This window comes from Drosophila guanche, unplaced genomic scaffold, assembly GCF_900245975.1.
Source record: "Drosophila guanche unplaced genomic scaffold, DGUA_6, whole genome shotgun sequence".
Classification (NCBI taxonomy): Eukaryota; Metazoa; Arthropoda; class Insecta; order Diptera; family Drosophilidae; genus Drosophila; species Drosophila guanche.
In genome coordinates this window covers 10,186,752-10,207,286 of record NW_022995744.1, presented here as the reverse complement: position 1 = coordinate 10,207,286, position 20,535 = coordinate 10,186,752, and the positions used below count along the sequence as shown (strand labels likewise).

The following is a 20,535-nucleotide window of genomic DNA, read 5'->3' as shown; positions in this document are numbered from 1 at the left end:
CCGCGCCATTGTCGTTGCCCGCTGGCAGCAGGAAGCATTTTGCATGAATTGCCCATAAAAGCGATATGCACATCAAGATTGTCTGATACGAGTGTGGCGATAAGCGCGAAAATTTGCTTACGACTTTCGAGCAGTTGGAAAGTGTGGAAAATTGTTGGAAAATTGTTGGAATCCTCGCTAACATCTTTAAGTTGGTTCCCGCACCTGTTTTAAGCAAGACAAACTTCGTAGGGCTAGACATTTAATTTGCGAGTGCGACCAAAAGGATGCCATCAGTCTCAGGCGCGCCCATTAGCCATCACCCACTACGACATTGGGTTTGGTTCGGTTTGGGTTGTGCTATTAGCCCTCCCACTCGCATATTAATAGCTCCACTATCCCACACACATTCGAGTGCCTTCCCAGGCTCCCCAGTTCCCAGATGTCATATGTCAGGCAGCTGTAATAATGCGAGCTGATGACTGCGTTATGATTACTGTCAGCGGCAGACACACAAAGCACGGGGCACGGCACGGGATACGGCACTCCATGAATAAGCAGATGAGTCAGGGTGGGAGTCAACCTGCGGGCTTACCACCCCAGCCACATGTGACTTGAGGCGACCCGCAGCGCCGCTGTGGCAACAACTTTGACTCTGCAACAATTTATCACAGCCAATTTAACCACTTAAGTGTGGAAAAGGTTTTCGCCAGAGAGGGAGAGAGTCAAAGAGTACGAATAAATATGTAAAATAAAATATTGAAATGAAATAACTTTGGCAACAATGCAGGCCGCAACAGAAGGCAGGCCTGGCAACAGCCACGCTACACTCAGAGAAATGCATGTAATATGTATACAAAAAGCAGGCAGCATCAGTTGAAAAATTAGTGTTTAAAATGATGTAAAATTCAGTTTGTTATTTATTATTTATTCTTCTGAGTGCGTGTGTGTTCTGCTGGCGGCATTTATTTGTCTACAATCTGTTTGGGCAAAAGCTGCCGCAAGGCTTAACATTTTTGCATTTCTGACACTATACGCGGGTGTATCGATACACGATATTATATGTGTGTGTGTGTAAGTGACACATACATGTGCATAGATGAAGTATTTGCTAATGGAAAAAGACAGTTATCAAATTTTCTCAACACCGAAAGTGTGTCATTAACTCTATACAATATTTACAGTTCTTTCAGTTGAGTTCTACATCTCGAACTAGAAACATCAGCCTGGCAGCATTTATTTCCAGTATTTTTGTATATATTTTTTAAAAAGTTTCTAAGGAAACCCATGCCTGGTTGCTTCACAATCAGCATGCCACACCATAAAATCATGAAAGCATTCGGCACAACGTATGGACTTGTAATCAAACAATCTTGGATGGAGCCATGGACTCGCTTTCTTTCTCACTGATGCTCGCTCTCCGATGGGGTCTTTGGCATCTTCGCAACTTCTGATACGATTAATGGTGCATCGTCTGATGACTTTGTTGGAATCTAAAGTAAAAATGTGGAAAGAGAGAGCAAAAAATAACACCGTAAAAATGTAATTTGAAGTTTTAATGTGTTTCTCAGAGATGTACAAACTTAGGAACAGCCTTAGGCTGAGCTTACTTCTAGGTTTGGTATTGGGTTTCCGATACTGCCTTGACACTGCTTTGTTTTAGCGTAATTTATTCAACGTTATCTTGGGACTCATAACATTTTTTAAAATCCCCTGCTTTATGACCTATTAATTGTTCCATTTTACGGCTTGGATGAGTATGATTTCAGACCCTGTCGCTCTTCAGTCCTTGCCATATGTGGAGCTGGCTCTGAAAGGGCTTAACGCTAATACGAGCGGGACCACTTTAGTGGCAGGCCAACAAATCGGCTTACGTCTCACGCCGCTCTCACTCGCCCTTCGCTCTCACTTGCGCTTTGGCCATGAAGCAACTATATAAGGAGGTCTCGTCGGCAAAAATAAGCACAACCTGCGAGTGAAAGGGCTCTCGCTGTAAGTGTGAGGGCAACGACAATGGAGTGTGCTGATTAACCAACGACAAGCAAACGAGCACTCACAATAAGCAGAAGCAACTAGTAACTCTGCCACCCACGAGACCTCCTTATAGTTACTTCATGGCTTTGGCTCTCCCCCGCTCAGTCACTCACGCGTTCTTCTGCTCTCTCTCTCTCTCTCTCTCACTCAATCGCTTCTTTTGCGCTCTTTCTGACGACACACACATGTGCACATGCGATGCGAGCTTTGTGAATAAAAGTGCAAATTCATGTTTAGTTTGACTAAATCTGTATAAATCCAAAGAGCAAATGCCAGCACAGTCGTCAGTCAGCAGTCAGGAATCAGCAACGGGAAAGAGCAAGGTAAATGGATTCCTGGCTTCTGGTGCTGTGGGTCAAATGAAATTATCATCCGTCCGCTCCCCCCCCACAGCTCGTACTTAGCCCGAACCAAGACGCGACGCCTACTTGTTGCTCGAAAAAGGCAATTTTCACGCTCATTACAAATTTGCATAATTACACCAGACTCTCTCCCCTGTCGGTAATCCAAAGCGGAGGACACTCATAGCCTGCAGGGGGAACCCAAATGAGCTTTTCATGGCACTCCCGCGTGAAGAGTCGCGACGCTCTAAGCGCCACGCGAATGTTGAATTATAAATGCATGGAAATTAAAAACAATTACATGAATTACATTTTACAGCACACAAGCATAAATTCAAACAAATAAACTGCGCATAATGATGCTAATCCCTTAAGTCAGACCCAAACAGTGGACAGAGAGAGAGGACTGCGAGGGGGTGTGGCTATAAATTTGCATTGCGTTTGCCTCATTAGGGTTCAGGCTGGAATTATGGAATTTGGTACAACATTCATGCTGCGAGAGTGGATTTAGAGGAGGGACAAATGTGGAATTATCTCGGGCAGCGTGAACATGATCCCGAGACCTTTCTCTGATCGGAAGAGCATCCCCGTTCAGCTCCTGGGTTTCCTGTGAAAACACATTCTTTTAAAGCACACCTCGCTGTTCAATCCGCTCACTGAAATTTGACTAAATATTGCGGTTTGCCCTGCGTTCGCACACATTCCATAAGCTTGAATTACAGCGAAAGGCAGAACAAATATTCATTTTAAATATTTCCAATGGCCAATGGCTGTCATGGTGCATATTGTAAGTCAAGTAATTAAATGTCAATAGTTTTATGTGCCACAAAGAGCAAATATTTGTTCTGCGAGTAAGAAAGCAAATTGCGATTTGATGACAGAAATTATGAAATTACAGCCTATAAATTTTGATAAAATTTCAACTTGCACAAGACTTCCTCCCGACTCGCGACTCCCAGCAACTGCCGTTCAAACTTATTTGCCAGAATCGCTGAATTTGCAGTGTAAATTGCTGTGTCGCTAAGCCGTTAGTTCCAACAAGAAAAATCGCTTTTGTCCAAGCGACAGACAGGACGGACAGGACCGCCAAGAAGGAGGCCAGGGATTTGGCAGAGATTTTGCTTTCGATTTTCAATTCAATTCAGATTGCGATTTCCGACTGCCGATGCCCGCTTAATATGCCAAACACAATTTGACTTTTATTCAATATGCAAAAGATACGCGTCAATTTGTTGTTTGTCTGTGCAACTTTTTAGTCTTCATTCTCTTTATTCTCATTCTTCACTTGCCGGAAGGAGGGGAGTGGAGTGGACACTCTCCGCTGTACTTTAAGTCTTTAAATCGGAAGATGCTCACGTGGCTGGCATTGAGTGCGGCGGGCTAGTGGCAAAACATAAAAGATGTTGTGGCCAGATTTATGTTGGCAGTTTTACAGTTATTTTAAGCACTAACCAGCGCCAGACAGAGCGAGCTGGGGAGCGGACCGTTAGAGAGCGGAGTGTAGCGGAGCTTTGAGGAGAGTGAGAGTGAGAGAGAGAGGGAGAGAGAGAGAGCTACTTAAGCTCGTGCTGAGCAAACTTTTGCAACTATTAAAGTATTAAGTAGAAGTGGATAAAGAGAAGCTGCCGCAGTCAGCTAACTGTAAATGCATTCCATGGCCACAACAACAACAACAACTGAAACTGAAACTGAAACAAAAACAACAGCAGCATCAGGTTGCAATGGAAAAGTTTGTCTTGGACTGTTCTACTTATGCGGCATGCCCCAACACTTTCTGTGTGGCAAGGCAAAAACTGGCTTAGGGACACACACGCTGGGTGCTGGGTGCTGCCAGGGTTGCCAGGTGTTTCGAAGTCCAATGTCTACACTCTGTAAAGCATAGAAATAACTGAATTATAAATATTCAGCACAGCTGACAACCCTGCCTGCTGCTTAACATTTTTTGACACATGATAAGAGCAGGCGAAATGTCAAATGTTTTCCCCAGCTTCCAGCTACCACTCCACCACCCAATATTCCCCACACTCCACTCGTATTATGCATCCTCCTTAGCCTTAAATCAATGTTGACAAAAGTTTTATTGGATAAGTTTGTTTAACGACAAGCAAAAGTACGAATAGACAGACGCACAGACAAAAGCAGGCAAAACGGCAGGTAAAAAGGCAGAAACTTTTGCTTTTTTTTTCTCTGTTGAAAAATCAAATTGAGCAAAAGTTGAGCTCAAAACAGCGCAACGAGCGGTGCGGGAGGGAAGTGGCGGGAAAGCTGGCAAAACTTTTGTGCAAAAATCGTTGGACGCGATAAGTTTGTAATTTGATTTGTGCTCAATGTGCGCGCAATTGATTAGCCATTCAGTCAGTGCAGTTCATGAATACCCACTCTGGGTACTCATACTTACACACATTCAAACAGCATTCACCTTGGAAGCAGGAGGTCCTGCCTTTACCATTTTCATTTGAAACTTTGCCTTCAGCCGCACTAAAATTTTGCGGCTAGCAGCAACAACTGTGGCAGCTTTGTGGCTCCCGGCCGCAGACTCCTGCTGCTGCTTAATATGCTGTTAAATTGCATTAAAATTTGAAAGAGTTGGCATACGATTGCGGTTTTGGGTCACGGCGCCGTCTGGTGTCCCAGATAAGCGCATTACGAACTGCAGGCCAGGGACATGCTGAGGTGAAGGCTTATTTATGGCACATACTGAAGGAAATGAAAGCGAGAGCCCTGGAAGGAAAACCTCTTGGCAAAACAGACCCCAACTGACCGCTGATGGCCACTGCCAGTTGGCAATAATTGCCTGGCAAATAATTGAATGAGAATTGAGAGCGTGCCTTACTCTGACTCTGACTCTGACTCTGTCCCTGCCCCAGCCATAGCCCTGGTTGTGGCTCTTTCGCATTTAAAATGCAATAACCGGATTAGATTGTGTTGCTGCCACATCAGCATGTCCTCCTCGCTGGACTCGCATTTGTTGTTGTTGTTGTTGTTGTTGCTGCTGCTGCTGTGGTCGCATGTTACTCTGGTATTTATAGAGTTTTAACGCAATCGCAATTTCGGTTGACATTTTGCGCTTTCGGCCATTTTCCAACCTGCAAACTCCATTGTTGCCGCTCTGTCGATAGACGTCTGCAGGTAGACTTCAGCCCCAACCCAAGCAGCTTCCCAGCTCCCAGCTTCCTGGCCTTCCCAGGCAGACAGACAGACAGACAGAGAGACACACACGTTTCGCTGTCTGCTTTATGAAAAATGCATTTTGTCTGTCGTCGCTGTTCCATGAAGCACACCACGGGCCGTGTGGCTAATATTACTTCATTTGGCTTTGGCATTCGCCATGCCGTGCCATCTGTAAATTTCTATTTAATTCCATTTAAGTGGCTTAACTGAAAGTGCTTCAATTGGTGCTCGAAGTAACTCAAAAATGTACTTAGTTTTCACTTGAATCAAAATATATTGGCTTTGCCTTAGTTTCAAACTGTTCAAAATTCAATGTATAAACAAAAAAACACAAATAACAAATTTTAAACACGTTTTTCTTTAACTTTTTGAATAGAAGTGTAATATTATTGTGTATGTGGAGCTGTTGTCGCTTCACAGTGCTGCTTACGAGGAAGCAATATATATTTGTAGATAATAACTATTCGAAAAAATGTCAAAATCTGTTGTAAAACAAAGCGATGAGTCGCTAAAGGAGGCTCCCTCAGCCCGACAATGCCAGCGCCGCTTTGGATCCATGCACGCTGGACCAAAGGCGGCGCAAAAGAAGGTGGCGCAACGGAAGGCGGCTGAAAAGAAGGTGGCGCAACGCTGGCGAACAATGTCACCAGAGCACCGTGCACGGTACCTTAGGGTGAGTTCAGCTGTGTGCATCAAAGTCCTACGAGTGAGTGCAAAAACTTTCCACAGTCTGGCTATCGATCCGAGATCCCCGTAAGAGCGATTAAGCAAGCAAAGGCACAGGATGCCATGGCCAGTTCGACTGTTTTTATACGGGATTGGTCTGATTCCTCAACGGACGAGGACGAGGAGCAACACGCCTCCTCCAAGAGGTGCAGGAACAAGAAGTCAGCTGTTGCAGCAAAGCGCAAGAAAGCCTGAGAACGAGCTTCAGGCAAGCGTTATTTAAAAATAAGGAAAACCAATCAAAATTTGCAACTCAGCGGAGCTCGAAGACTCCGCTTAAGGCCACTCGAAAGGTACAGAACATAATTGTATCAGAATATTTTATAAGCTAATCAAACACTCAAAATATGATCTTTTTTGTGAGTGTTTTTTCCAGGACATGCTTCAATCAGGCTCTCCCTTTTCTGATTTAAAAACAAATCTCATAATTTTTGTACAGCCTGCCATCAATCACCAATTTGACACTTGCAACACCTGTGGCTGTGTGTAAGCCGCAGCAGCAGGCATCCCATCCCCTGCCCCTGCCCCGTACAATCCTCATCCCATTCCGTTTTAGGGTTTACTTTGGTTCCTTGTGGCATATTGATGTTCGTGCAAATTAAAGCGAATGCAAATAAGTCAATTTCTGCTCAAACACGAGCCGAAATTAATGTGCTACAAAACAAATAGGACAAGATAAATGTATTTGGCATTGAGCGGGTGCCAAGTAACAAGATAAACGGATGCCCCCAGCTCCAGCCCGTATCCGTGTGCTAATAAAAATACACGAGTCTCGGTCCCGGATCCTGGTCGTGTGAAGAGTGCCCCTGGCCCTGTGTCTCTGTGTCTTCCTGCCACCCCCTCCCCCCTGCCTGTGTGTGTTTTTTCTCGCTCACGTTTAGCATTTCAAAAGGCGAATTGTTTATTTTTTTATCCGCCATTGCCTCTGCCTCTGCCTCTGCCTCTGCCTCTGTGTCCTGTCTTTGTAACCCAAGTTCACTTTCGCAGTTCGCTTTTGCAGTTCACTTCTTTGTAGTTTCGTTTGCTTATTCATTTCCTTTTCCCACACACACGTGAAAACTTCATCTTCTTTTTTTCTTCATCCCACAATGAAAATGAAACGCACACTCTCTGGGTGGGTGTGTGTGGAAAATAAACTGGAAAACTTGTCACGTGATAAACTCCGAAAGGAAAAGAATGTCACGTAGCGGGAACAACGCCTCGCAGCGACCGACAACCTTTGCCACTTAAAGTTTTTAAGCTCTAAGACAGAAATATGTTTTAATTCCATAATCAGCTTGCAGAAATCCAAAATCAATTCTCCATTGCTCGGGCAGCCATGCCCCATGCCCCCCGAAAATGCCAGCATACTTTAAGCGTGCGACAAATGCTGGTCACGTCTAAGCCCCCATGCCCCGTGCCCCACGCCCCGTGCGTGGGACAGATGTTTGGGTGCACTTAGCATTGCTACATAATTTCTGATGGCGCCATTTTAAGAATTATGAATGCCACGTGACTTTTGCCGGAAAATCCCAGCAAGGAGAAAGAACCAAAAGCGGAATGAAAAGTGGACGAAACTTGGGGACGGGAAGTGTATCACAAAAGTATTTATATTAAAACTTTGTTAACATTATTACACTTATACGTAAGCCATTCACCATTTTATCCATTTAAATAAATACATTTCTGCTTTACCTGCAAATCTCGGACTGTAGCCCTTTAGCCTGCCGATATCTGAGCATGGGTTAAAGCTGCATTTTAATTTATATCGTCTGTCAGAGAGAGCGGCGGCATTGTGCCCTTGTGGCACCTCTGCGACCGGTCAAAGGTGTCACACATAAACCATTCAATCTGACAGTCAGTCGGGGCGGAGCGGAGCCGAGGAGAGCGAGACTCGAGCGATAGATGGGAGAAGACAATGCCCCCGACGTTGACCGCAGTCAAACTTTCGATTTCAGTTTGTCAGCGTGGAACAGAACCGAACCGAACAGGACACGTTTGCCACAGCCATTTCACCGTTAGCTAGGTTAGCCGTGTGCTGCAATTTATTTTTGTCTGTAGAGAGGGAGAGAGAGAGAGAGCTGCTGTTGCTGCCCCCCTCTCCCAGTCGATTCAGTTCGGTGGTGCAAATTGCGAGTGGGTGGTGGCTTGGTGGTTGTTGCAGAAAAACCAATTTGTAATAAAGACGGAGAGGAGAGACATGTACCCATAGACAGTATTGTGGGGGCGGAATGAATCGAGTGGGATTATGTGGCATCAAAAGATGTTGACGCATCACGCCGTCGCTGGCGTCTCCATCTCTGTCTCTGGCATTTGAATGCTTTCAATTAACTTTATCTAGATAAATAGCAGCAAAAAACTAGCCGCGTTGATTGTACGCAGAGCGAATCCTTGCTTTAAAAGGCTCACAAAGTGCACAACAAAAGTGAAACATTGCATAACAGTAAATTACGCGAGGGCTGCGGCAAAATGGCACTGCCGGAAATTGCATTATCAGCGTCAAAAGAGCAAAAGGCGCACAGACACAGGCACAGGCACAGACAACGTTGCAAGCGACCCGACGCCCCCTTCTCGGTGGCATGTTTTGCCGCCGGCTTTTGCCGCTTCCACTTCCTGCTCCGCCATGGCGACGAGACAATGAGTTGTGATAGCACAACTTTTGCAGCGGCGTCGCATAATTACAGTTACACGGTGGGACACAGCAAAGAGAGAGAGCAAGAGCGAGAGAATGGGAGAGCGAGTTACTCAAGACTGATGAGCAGTTTATGACTTGACGCTTTCGCAGCGCTTTCAATGCCGTTATTGTGGCGCTGGCATTTGTAACTGGCAGTTAATAACGGACACGATGCAGCTACAGCTGCAAAGTGGCTTAAGCCGTTGGCCATTGTCTGTGTGCCCGATCATGATCGTTCATGCCCATCATCCGCAGCATTTATATGCAATTTTAATGAATTGTAAAGCCAGAACATCGTGGAGCAGAAGCCAGGAGGTGGAGCTCACATGTGTGCTCTATCAGACAAACATTATCAGACAGAGGGCCGCAGAGAGCGGGGGTCTCTGTCTCCACTTCAAGTTCAATAAAGTTGAGTGCCTCGCACAAATGGAAATTTTACGCATACGCCATCTGAGCGAAAGAAAAGTGCGGGGAAAAGTGCCCTTTAAAATCACTTTATTATGCGAGCGTGTGAGAGCATTTTCCAACCCCCCCACGCTCTCTGTGTGTGTGGACACATTTGTTGTGGGGGTGGTGACAATTTATAAGAAAATTCGAATATCGAACTCAGGGCATCGCATGGGCAAATGTCTTTCGGCCGATAAAAACGTACCCGGCACGCGCTTTAATCATGAAAAATCATATTGAAAGAGCTCCTTGCCACCGTGCATCCATGCAGGGATAGTAGGCGTGGAAGCCATTAAATGAATATTTCAACAAATTTGCTTTTACAAGCTCTCGCTCTGCAGGATATTTAAGAGGAGAAACATACCCACACCCACACCCACACACACGCTGGCCAAGCAGCTGCACAATTTCCGTTGAAAACTTTGCACTGGAAAGTTTTGTGTGCGACTTCTGGCAACAACAAAAACAAGTACAAGAACAATAGGCAGAGAGTTCAAACTTTCGGAGCGAGCTGCTTGGCAAATACCCTTACAGCTTAGATATCATTGGAGGAAATAGATAAAAACACTCTAGTTTTTGTGATTATAAATCATTTTCATAGAACTCAGCTGCTGTTTTGTAAGCAATGCCCAACATTTTACAGCAAGCAGCTTTTGCCAACAGCAACAAAGCTCTTGCACAAGAGATCTCTCTCACTCTCTTTATGCATTTCTCTTTGCAGACACGAAGAGAGTCGAAGCTGCAGCTTACATTTCGATTCAGTTAAGTTCTAAACAAAATAAAATAAAATAAAATGCAATTATCATACAAATATCTAGGGGAAAGTGAATTCTGTTGCTTCTGTAGATTACTCCTTACAGTTAAATCTCTCAAAATTTCTCTCTCTCTCTCTCTCTTGTCAAAGCAAATGTCCGCATCGGCATAACCTCCCCGGCATACACTTCCCTGACAAGTTGGAAGTTTCCGCCGCATGCATTTCAATTGCGACGTCGACATTTACATGCCAAGTCATTGGCCAAAGTAGATATTCCTTCCCTCCCACGCCTCCATGGCAGCTCCCATGGTCTCACAGTGTCTTACATCTCTTTGACTCTAATAGATTTTAATCAGCCGCAGGACACACGCCTGGACGACGACAAGGACAACGACGACGACGACGACATGCTGTTATGGCCCCAAACCGCTTGGCGACAATCGCAAATTTCTCCCAGAGAGAAGTCGCCCCCGGCCCAGCACCCAGCACCGGCCTGCCAACGCTGGCTTTAATTATGCCAGTTGCAGAATTAAAAGTAGCAAAAGAAAAGCGAACACGAATATTCCATTTTTGGGCATACATTTCTGCATATTTAAATGGGGAGGCAGCACGGACACACATTTCATCCCCGCAAAAGTGGATGAGTGCTGGCCGTGTGTCCGTGTGGAGTGTGAGCGCGTTTTTCCACACAATTTACCGGCAACACCTTCGGGGCTAGTCGGGCCACCTCTAATGAGCCACTCCAGACCAAAGCACCTTCTCCGCAGACCCAGCCTGCCCACACGCTTGAAACCTGCTGCATTTTTCAGCACTTTGACACGTTCTCCCCCACACACACACACACACACGAGTGAGAGAGTGGGGGAATATTTGTAGCATTTTTTTGTTGCGTAATTGGCCAAATGCTGAGCGAGTGGCAAACAAATTGAATGCCCTTATCGGTATCCGTTGCTGGCCATTAAATGACCCGCATAAACCATGCGGCAGGGGCAGGAGCATTACACATTTCGCTTGTGCCATCTGAAATATCAGCCATGGACATCTGGGCCAATAAAAGTGTCAAATGAAATGCGTATAATGAGCCTCGCTGCTGCTGCCTGATGACTCCTGACCGACTGCGAAAGTGTTTTAAAATGCAAAGTGTCATTATTTGTGCGCATCGTTAAATTTCATTTAAAGCAACACCACAGCCGATGACAATATTGTGCGCTGGTATCGCAGGACTCGCTGCCGCTTATCTGCTCCCTGCGATCTTTATTGGCCTGCCGTTATGGTCCTGCGGGTGTCCATAATTTCGCATGTAATTCGATTGCCCACCAGCTGTCTGATGGCCACATCGAGTAAGAAATTCAGTGTAGAGTGCGGAGGGAATGGCCTAACTAAATGGCGGATCCTCACCATCGTCATCCTTTATTCTCAGGCAGAAACAAGTCAGCAGCACAATGCAAACCAACTGGAAGGCGTGGGTAGAGGCTAGAGCTAATCGTTACAAGGGTTAGATCTGTGCTTACGGAGTCAATCAAAGTCAGTTGGTACCAGAAATGAACCACCAGCAGCTCGAGCACGCCTTGGTTGCCCACCACAATCCAGAGCGACATCTTGCCCAGGAAATAGGTGATCAAAGCCAAAATTAGCTGAAAGAACCACCCTTGAAGTTGCATCATTTGAGGAAGTTTCTGCTGCCTCAGCTTACCAGCTGCAGTAGCTTCAGTTTCTCGCGTATTGCCGCATACACGCCCGCACAGAGTATGACTATAATGAAGGAGTTCAGGACATAGCACATAATGAGCATCATTTGGCCTCTCGCTGTGGTCTGGCCATGGTTTTGGATGTCCTCCACAGTGTCCAACACGCTGAGAATCTGTGGGAGAGTAACCCATGTATGAGCCAGTCCAGAATGTTGCCAGAACTCACGGCCAGTAAAATAATTGCCAGCACCAGCGAGCACTTGAGCAAAATCACAGTGCAGAAGCACATCTGCTCGACTTCGGAAAAATATCGAAACATTATTTTTGGAAGCACAATTGACAAGAAACTCCCTCCATCCACGAGCGGATTGAAAGTACATTTCAATGAGAGTAAAACCAATTTTTGGAGAGCTCATCTGGGTGTGTGTTGTTGAATAAAAATGTGACAACTTTGCCAGCTTCAGCCTTCTCCCAAATGTAGTTGTTTACAAGTGTTAAGCCGCAAGATGCTTAAGTGGCCCCTAGCTGGGCTTCTGGCACATGTGTCGAGCAGCCAGGAACAGCAAAGAGCCAGCAGCATCTCTGACAATTTCCAGTTGAACGCACAAAGCAGAGATGTCTCCTCATGCCAGCAGCCTGGGTCCTGTTTTGTGCTCCGTCTGCTGATGGCTTCTCAGTCTGCAGTCCTCTGTCCTCTGTCCTCTGTCCTTTCCTATCTTGCTAAAATAATCGCCACAATAATCTGTCAACGACAGCTGTTGATGTCATAAAAACCTTTTGAAGATGTGAAGATGTCGTTGTTGTCCTTGTTGGGGGCACACACAGAGGCACAGAGACACATCAGAGACACCCTCAACAGGCTAATGATAATTTGCCACAATTTACACTGAAACCTGCCACAGCAACAGGACTCGCCATTGGCCCTGCCCTGCCCTGTCCTGGCCCCAAATGGCAGCGATAAAATCATTGATGAAGCCAGAAGCTAATTGAATGTTAATCGCCTGGCATTGACATTGCACGTGGCAGGCAGGCAGCCAGCCAGCCAGGGGAAGCCAAAAGGACAAACGGAGCGCAGGGAAAAGAGCTGGGAGACAAAACTTTCCACAGATGCGCTCCAGATAAGCGCTCAAAAGGTAAGCGGTCAATTTGCATAAAGTAATGATAAATCAACAGCCAGGACGACCTTCGAAGGGTGGGCCAAATCCATTTGCAAATACAAATAAAATGCAAACAGTCTTTAAATTAAAAATTAAATTTTAATCAGCCTTGGAGCGAGCTACGCGATGCGTATCACAGCGGAGGGTTGGCTTGCCTTTGTCTGCGCATCTTCTATGACATATCGCGATGGCAGCAAGACAGGAGACAGAAGTCTGCTTTCTTTTCTACTTCTGCCCGAGTGGTTTTACTTTTGTCGAGGCATTTCAGGCATTAACATAAGCAACTTTAAACCATTTCGTTTTGCAGCTAAACCAAGCTAAACATTCAAAACAACCAAAACAGACACAAGAGGCAACAAATCGGCATACAGAAATGTTTCCACTTGCACTGCAGTGGCTGCCCCTGACAGCGGCAACATTAAACGCAGTCACAGAGTTGCAACTCGGACCAGGGACAGCCCTTTTCTGGTACTGCACACACACGTCCTTGCAGCTGCAAAATGCAAATACAAACGAAAGGACAGACGGACAGACCGACAGAGAGCAGTCGCCCCATCAGATGCATCAATTGTCTAATTGTTTGCCGAGACAGAGTCCTCATAATGTCCATCAAAATGCTGCGGCAGCACGAAGCAAGAATGTGCAGGGCATCCCAGACTGAGCCCAACCGAGTGGCATCCACTGGGCAGCCCCGTGGGATAGGTAAATTTGATTTATGACTTGCTATGCGTCGTCTTATGTCATGCCATAATTTAATTATACCAGGACACAGGTCCAGCAACGACTCGCTCGGTTGGCAGTTTTTCGCCCTGCCACGCCCACACACACATGCTGCAGATAAATACAAAATCTGCCCCACATAATGCTGTTATTTAAATCAGGAAAATTCGCTTACCTAAATTGCATTGCCATGCCAGAACAATGGCATGTGGCTCGGGTGCACTGCCAGAAGAGCTGTCGAATGGGAGAGGATTTTGGGTGCACGAAGTGAATGCCGTGGCAGCTCTTTGGGGCAGAGCAAAAACTCAAGTCGACATGTAAATGTAATTAAAGTGCAGTTAGCTCACACAGACACTGAGGGGCATGCCAAATGAAATTGAAATAAATTATTGACTAATTGTCAACTCAGACAAGGACAAGCTGTGGCGCAGCCTCTCCTTCCGCTTCTCTGTTTGCAATCAAATCTCAAATCAAAACCAAACAACAACGGCAGCTAATTTGCCAGGGAAAAACTTGAAGCCCTGTGGAACCCACTCTGCTCCTTTTTCGGCCACGTTTGCATTTAATTTAATTTGATTGTTCTTGTCTGGGCCCCATGAATGGCCCTCGGGGATGTATCAGTGCCAGTCAGTGCCTTAAAGAGGTCATCAAAATTTAAAGGTGGAATTTGCAACTTGGAGTCTGCCACTTCAATCAAGATTAATTGCTTCAATAGCCAATTCAAGGTAAGATAAGCCACTCGGCTCCCACTCAGTTGGGTCCACAAATTTATGAATTCTTTTGCAGATGATCGATTCATCCAGCCCCACACTCGAGTGTAGTTCCCACTGCCATTGACTGGACTTATGCAATCCGCTGAAATATCACTGTCCAAACAAGATCTGCTCTTTGCAGTGGAGCTGTCAATAGATCCCATTGAATCCATTTACTCCAATGTTCGAGTGCCTTGCTCTTGGCAAATTTCAAGATTGAACGGGTTTTTGGGCAGAGACCGTGGACCGTGGACTGTGGCTGGAGCGATTAATGTGCGGTGGCGTTGCCCGTTGCTGTTATGAGAGCATAAATATTCGTTAATTAAGCAGCGATAATAATAACAAGTGCAAAAGCAAACGCGTGACGGTCCGCGTGTTCGCGTCCGGCCGCCAATGGAATTGATTTCAGCTTACACACAATAAACGGATTAAGTACTTTCGCGAGAGATAACTCTAGCAGTGGGTGGAATGATTTTTTCAACTGTTTAGAGTAACAGCAGCTCCAGCGGATCAACATACTGTTAGCTGCAACAGACTGTTAGCTGCAACATACTGTTAACCTTCCAGCGATGCGTCGGCTCGCTCTCTCGCTTCAACTACAATCCACATGGATGAGGATGAACATACGCGCTTTGATTACAGAGAATGTGAGTATATCAGCGGTACACAAATGGGTACAATTGATGGGCAATCTTGTTTGTTTTCTTCTTTTCTTCCTTCACAGTTCAAAGGAGTGGCTGCCAGAACAGTAAAGAAAGATCTCATCCAGCATCCCCTGGATATGGATTGGGTATTGGCTGCTGCGGAACAAGTAGAACATCTGCATTAGCATAACACAAATACTTAAAAACTTTGTAAAATTATAGAATTACCCAAATTTGGTACACCAATAAATATTGTAGCATACTTTTTAGCTGCCTGGATATTTTGACTAATTCTTGAAGTGTATGAAATTGCACACAAAGATACTGTGGCATACTTTTAGCTACAATGGTTTTGAAAAAAATAAGTGCGGTTTCATGGCAACGAGCTCTTGACACGGTGAAAAAACTTACACCAGCTACTTTCTGCTGATTTCTGTTGGCCTGGTACTCGGTCTGAAAATTTACATTGGAATGAAGCATTTTCAAGAGTTAACATGCACAGTGGCGCCCCGGCTCTGGCCGGTCAACTTTGGAACTGCGTTATTTTAGTTTCAGAAGTGGCCGTCATGATCGCGGGGGCGCCACTGTGCAAACTAGTGGTTGTTGTACAACAAAAACAGTAGATTTAGTTGTTTGTTGTTTTCTCCTTTATTCGAGGGCCGATCAGGACATGCAATGCCTTCTCGTGATCGAGACAGTGCCCCGTATCGTTTTCAATCCTTTCGGATGAAAGGACATCAAGGATAATGCCATTTTAAGGATGTTTTAAAGTAAACTCGTACAACGCCATTACTCAGCAGTATCCTGTCGGATCAGGACATGCAATGCCTTCTCGTGATCGAGACAGTGCCCCGTATCGTTTTCAATCCTTTCGGATGAAAGGACATCAAGGATAATGCCATTTTAAGGATGTTTTAAAGTAAACTCGTACAACGCCATTACTCAGCTGTATCCTGTCGGATCAGGACATGCAATGCCTCCTCGTGATCAGGACAATGCCCCGTATTATTTTCCATCCTTACGGGTGCAAGGACATCAAGGATAATACCCGTTAAGGGATGTTTAGCTAAAATCCCTACATCGCCATAACTCAGCAGTATCCTGTCGGATCAGGACATGCCATGCCTCCTCGTAATCAGGACAATGGCTCGGATCGTTTTCAATCCTTTCGGATGAAAGGACATAAAGGATAATGCCATTTTAAGGATGTTATTATCTAAAATCCCTACATCTTCATAACTCAGCTGTATCCTGTCGGATCGGGACATGCCAGAACTCCTGATGAGCGGAAGAGTCTCTTGTATCGTTTGAATTCATCAAGGACCTCAAGGACTGCAGGATATGGTTGTTGTACGATATTTTGTAAAAGGGATCAGTTCGACCTAAAAGTATGCCGCACTTTTGCGAATCAAACCAGTCCCCAAAAGATACTTCAAGAATTAGTAATTAGTATTTATTGGTGTACCAAATTTGGGTAATTCTATAATTTTACAAAGATGGGAAGTATTTGTGTTATGCTAATGCAGATGTTCAACTTGTTCCGCAGCAGCCAATACCCAATCCATATCCAGGGGATGCAGGATGCGGTCTATCTTTACTGTTCTGGCAGCCTCTCCTTTGAACTGTGAAGGAAGAAAACAAACAAGATTGCCCATCAATTATACCCATTTGTGTACCGCTGATATACTCACATTCTCTGTAATCAAAGCGGGTATTTTCATCCTCTAGCCACAAATATCATGTTCATTTATGTGCAATCATGTTAAGCTGAGTGTGAGAGCCGTGTGGATCGAAGTGTCAGCGAGAGAGCGATCCGACGCGTGAGAGTAAAAGCCAACAGTCTGCATAGCTGGACTGTTAACAGTCTGTTGTAGGTAACATTCTGTTGTCGCTAACATTCTGTTGTGGCTTACATTCGGTTGCCTACCGCAACAGCTGCTGTTATTGTGTCATTGTATTAAACAAGTGTACCTACAGCTTCGGCTTTGCTTGCTCCCATTTTACAGATCACTTTGGCTTCTGGCCCTGTGCCCCGAAGGGAAGCGAGGGCGGAGGTGTGCGGAATATTGTTTGCATTAAATCCAATTAAAGAGCCATAATGTTAAGCGGCAACATACACGACACGGCCACGCCTCCGCGACTTATCGCAAAGCCGCTTAAAGTAGCCAACACTCCACCCTCCACCGCAGTCCACCGCAGTCCACCGAAGGTCGATGACGTAGCGGAAAGGTGGTTTGCCAAAGTCTGATATAATTTTGGTCGAGGAGGCCGGTGAGGGCTCGCCCATTGTTGGATCTGCGCTGATTGAGGCCCGAGGCTTGGCTGCGGTTGCCCGGAAGGTGACTCTGCTCTGCTCATGTTTAACTTGCAACAATTGATCTTTGTTTTATTAACAGGCAACAAAATGAACAAGAAGCTTTAACAACCTCAGCGTGCGCCGAACAGTTGGCCTAGAAACCATAGTGGGTGCCGAATCCATCGAAGCTCATGTGCGAGACGCTGGTGGCAGGTGAGTACTGAACGGTCTGGGCGCTGCCATAGCTGGACACACCCAAGGCGGGTGCGTTGTGGGTGTAGGTGGTGGCCGAGGGTCCGTGGTTCACATTGGTGGTGGCCAGAGGAGCGGCATAGGACACAGTCTTGGCGTAGACGGGAGCGGGAGCAGCGTAGACTTGAGCGGGAGCGGAGTACACAGTCTTCTGCACAACTGGAGCGGGAGCGGAGTACACAGTCTTGGCATAGACTGGAGCGGGAGCGGCATACACTGTCTTCTGCACAACTGGAGCGGGAGCGGAGTAGACAGTCTTGGCATAGACGGGAGCTGGAGCAGAGTACACAGCCTTGGCCACAACTGGAGCGTGAGCAGCGTAAACTGGAGCCGCCTGGGCATACACAGTCTTCTGCACAACTGGAGCCTGGACGAGGGTCTTGGCAACGACGGGCGTGGCCTGGGTGTACAGCGGAGCGGCGTAGGTGGTCTTGGCCAGTGCTGGGGTGTACACATTATTCTGGATGCGAGTGTCGCTCTTGCGGACGCTGGAGTAGGGCGTATCCACAGCCTTGGAGTAGCTGGAGACGGTGCCGGCAAAGGAGCGGACCACATTCTGCTGCGTGGAGGCCACAGCATCCACGGAGGGATTGGCCACGGCCAGGAGTCCAGCTTGAGCGCAGGCCACGAGGGCGCACAGAGTGATGAGGCAGCGGAAGGCCATGTTGGAGGGGATGTTCAGTGACTGGTGAGAGACGAGTCTGTGGAGAAGTGGTTTGCAGGTTGGTTGGGCTGCGACTGATGCTGTTTTGGGCAAAATGTTGCGGTTTATATACGCGTCGGACGCGTGCCTATCCAGCGGGCCATTGGTAAATTGGAAATTGGTAATTGAACTGCCCACAATGAGATGCGATGTCGGTTCACCTGTCTGTCGCCCCGCCGGCTGAGAGTGATTGGCGCAAAAGCCAGCCAATTTGCTCACATAAATTAAACGCGGTAATTAGGCTTAGAGACGGGGCGAGGGCGAGGGCGAGGGCGATGTGTGTTCAGGGCCCTCGAGTGAAAATGAATAACAATTTGCCAAAAAGTAGCGCCAAAAATAATCACACAATTTGTGGCACTCACTGGAGAGGCAGCTCCTGTGGCTCGTAGCTCGTGGCTGCCCCAAAGAGTCGTCCTGCCACATCCCAAGTTGGCAACACAATTCAATTTGGCGGCAGGCAGCGTCAACTTTGGTAATTTCAATAAATATTCATCATGCAGCTCCGTGAGCAGCGATGCTGGCAAAATTCATTCTCCAAACTTCTTGCACGAAAAAAAAAGAACAAAACAAAAAGAATTTCACGGAAGAGAGAAAGCGAAGTGTCGCCGAAATGTTGAATGCTCTTTCTTGGAGTTATCTCTTAGTAGTTGGCAAAGATTGTGCTTGGTTTTTGGTAGATTTTGGCAGCTTTTTATATAGTTTCTATCAGCAATTCTGAACAGATCTTTGGCTGGCTATTTCATCTTCACTTTCCCTTTAAGCCACTGCTCCTTCCCGTTTCACTTTTCCCTTCGTGAAAAAATCATAAACAAGTCGCTGCCAACGCCCGCCCCAGCAATTGTGGCAACTGATACAAAAGTTGACACAAGTCGGGGAACAGCCCTGCCCCATCGATGGGGTGGCACGGGGGCAGGGGCGCATATTTGCTGCTTGAGTTGAACTCAATTTAATGGAAAAATACGCCGAGCAAATAAAAGTTTTTCGCTGTTGTTTCTTTTTTTCTCTTTTGGCTGTTTGCGGGGAAAATTTATGAGCTGATGATAGTATTCAAAATTTGTGCCACACTCCAAGCTAAAGGTGGAAGTTCTGTGGCAGTGGCAGGAGTTACGCAGCTGGCCTCCGGCTTACTCCGAGAGGGGGCCGTGGCACAGCGGCAAAGAGGCGGAGTGGCGGGGAGCGCAAGGCAGTTGTTTGGTTTCCGCGCAGTCATTTGTCGACCCATTGAACCAGTTTTTGGGTTGTCTCTCTATGCGAACATGTCGCAGCGGCTTAGGCCTAAGTCAATCTGTCACACACACAAACACACACACACAGAGGGAGTCACACACAGAGGGCCAACTCGCTGGCCGTGAAATTTGGCAATAGGTTCGAAGGCTTTTGTCGGGTTTTCTGTGGCTATAAAAACTGCCAAAACGCAGCAGTTGGCCATCAGTAGCAACTTTCAGCTCTATTCCAACATCACTCAAAGTTTCCAGTTTGCAAACTCCCAAACTCCTCCAGCCATGGCATTCAAGTACGTCCTGTTGTCCTTCTGCGCTTTGTTGGGTGCATCTAGCGCCGGTTTCGTGGCACCAGCCACCACCTATGCTGCAGTTCCCGTGGTGACGAAGCTGGCACAGCCCCACTTCGATGCCGTGGGCACCACACAGCAGAATGTGGTCCGCTCCTTCGGCGGCACTGTCTCCACGTACTCCAAGAATGTGGTCACACCCTACTCGAGCGTCACCAAGTCGGACTCTCGCACCACCAACAATGTGTACACCCCGAAGACGCTCTACTCTGCCGCTCCCGTGATTACCAAGTCTGTGTATGCCGCCGCTCCAGCTCCAGCTCCAGTCTATGCCAAGACTGTGTACTCCGCTCCCGCCCCCGTGCTGGCCAAGACTGTGTACTCCGCTCCTGCTCCCGTGTACGCAGCTGCTCCCGTCGTCACCAAGTCTGTCTATGCTGCTCCCGCTCATGTGTACTCCGCTCCTGCTCCCGTGTACGCTGCCGCAGCACCCACAGCCTTCGTGAAGTACTCGCCCGCTGCTGTCGTCTCCCACGCCAGCTTCGATGGCTTCGGCGCCCACTGGGGCTACTAAGCGGGAGAGCGGAAGAGTTCTGCCCTGCTGCCCGTTGACACTTTGTTGATTTGTTCTTACACTAAATAAAAGGCTAAAAAAAAACACGAGCTCGCTTTTTAGCTAATTACTGGGGAATGGGTGGAAACGTGGAA

At 46.7% G+C, this 20,535-nt stretch overlaps 4 protein-coding genes across 4 annotated transcripts; 2 read left to right on the top strand and 2 right to left on the bottom strand.

The window, feature by feature from the left end:
• The first annotated feature begins 5,833 nt into the window (after positions 1-5,833).
• Positions 5,834-6,619, top strand: LOC117579580. Its single transcript, XM_034265507.1, has 2 exons — positions 5,834-6,198; positions 6,255-6,619. The coding sequence occupies exons 1-2, from the start codon at positions 5,998-6,000 to the stop codon at positions 6,444-6,446; spliced, it is 393 nt and encodes a 130-aa protein (XP_034121398.1). The 5' UTR covers positions 5,834-5,997; the 3' UTR covers positions 6,447-6,619.
• A 4,846-nt stretch (positions 6,620-11,465) lies between these two features.
• Positions 11,466-12,149, bottom strand: LOC117579558. Its single transcript, XM_034265479.1, has 4 exons — positions 12,020-12,149; positions 11,799-11,966; positions 11,617-11,739; positions 11,466-11,558 (listed from the first exon to the last, which is right to left on the bottom strand). Exons 1-4 carry the CDS (start codon positions 12,110-12,112, stop codon positions 11,481-11,483), a joined length of 462 nt encoding a protein of 153 aa, XP_034121370.1. The 5' UTR covers positions 12,113-12,149; the 3' UTR covers positions 11,466-11,480.
• Positions 12,150-17,077: 4,928 nt separating this feature from the next.
• LOC117579431 (pupal cuticle protein G1A) lies at positions 17,078-18,501 on the bottom strand. The gene has a single exon (XM_034265313.1). The coding sequence runs from the start codon at positions 18,276-18,278 to the stop codon at positions 17,517-17,519; it is 762 nt and encodes a 253-aa protein (XP_034121204.1). The 5' UTR covers positions 18,279-18,501; the 3' UTR covers positions 17,078-17,516.
• A 577-nt stretch (positions 18,502-19,078) lies between these two features.
• Positions 19,079-20,470, top strand: LOC117579513 (cuticle protein 76). The gene has a single exon (XM_034265419.1). The coding sequence runs from the start codon at positions 19,820-19,822 to the stop codon at positions 20,399-20,401; it is 582 nt and encodes a 193-aa protein (XP_034121310.1). The 5' UTR covers positions 19,079-19,819; the 3' UTR covers positions 20,402-20,470.
• Positions 20,471-20,535: the final 65 nt, after the last annotated feature.

What these genes read in the sequence shown, in the direction of transcription:
- LOC117579580 (XM_034265507.1), top strand. Translation starts at nt 5,998, where the DNA reads ATGTCAAAATCTGTTGTAAAACAAAGCGATGAGTCGCTAAAGGAGGCT. An exon ending in ACCGTGCACGGTACCTTAGG is followed by an intron (nt 6,199 to 6,254) that starts GTGAGTTCAGCT and finishes AACTTTCCACAG; the next exon opens with TCTGGCTATCGATCCGAGAT.
- LOC117579558 (XM_034265479.1), bottom strand. Translation starts at nt 12,112, where the DNA reads ATGTTTCGATATTTTTCCGAAGTCGAGCAGATGTGCTTCTGCACTGTG. An exon ending in AACTGAAGCTACTGCAGCTG is followed by an intron (nt 11,740 to 11,798) that starts GTAAGCTGAGGC and finishes TGGTTCTTTCAG; the next exon opens with CTAATTTTGGCTTTGATCAC. An exon ending in AACTGACTTTGATTGACTCC is followed by an intron (nt 11,559 to 11,616) that starts GTAAGCACAGAT and finishes CACGCCTTCCAG; the next exon opens with TTGGTTTGCATTGTGCTGCT.
- LOC117579431 (XM_034265313.1), bottom strand. Translation starts at nt 18,278, where the DNA reads ATGGCCTTCCGCTGCCTCATCACTCTGTGCGCCCTCGTGGCCTGCGCT.
- LOC117579513 (XM_034265419.1), top strand. Translation starts at nt 19,820, where the DNA reads ATGGCATTCAAGTACGTCCTGTTGTCCTTCTGCGCTTTGTTGGGTGCA.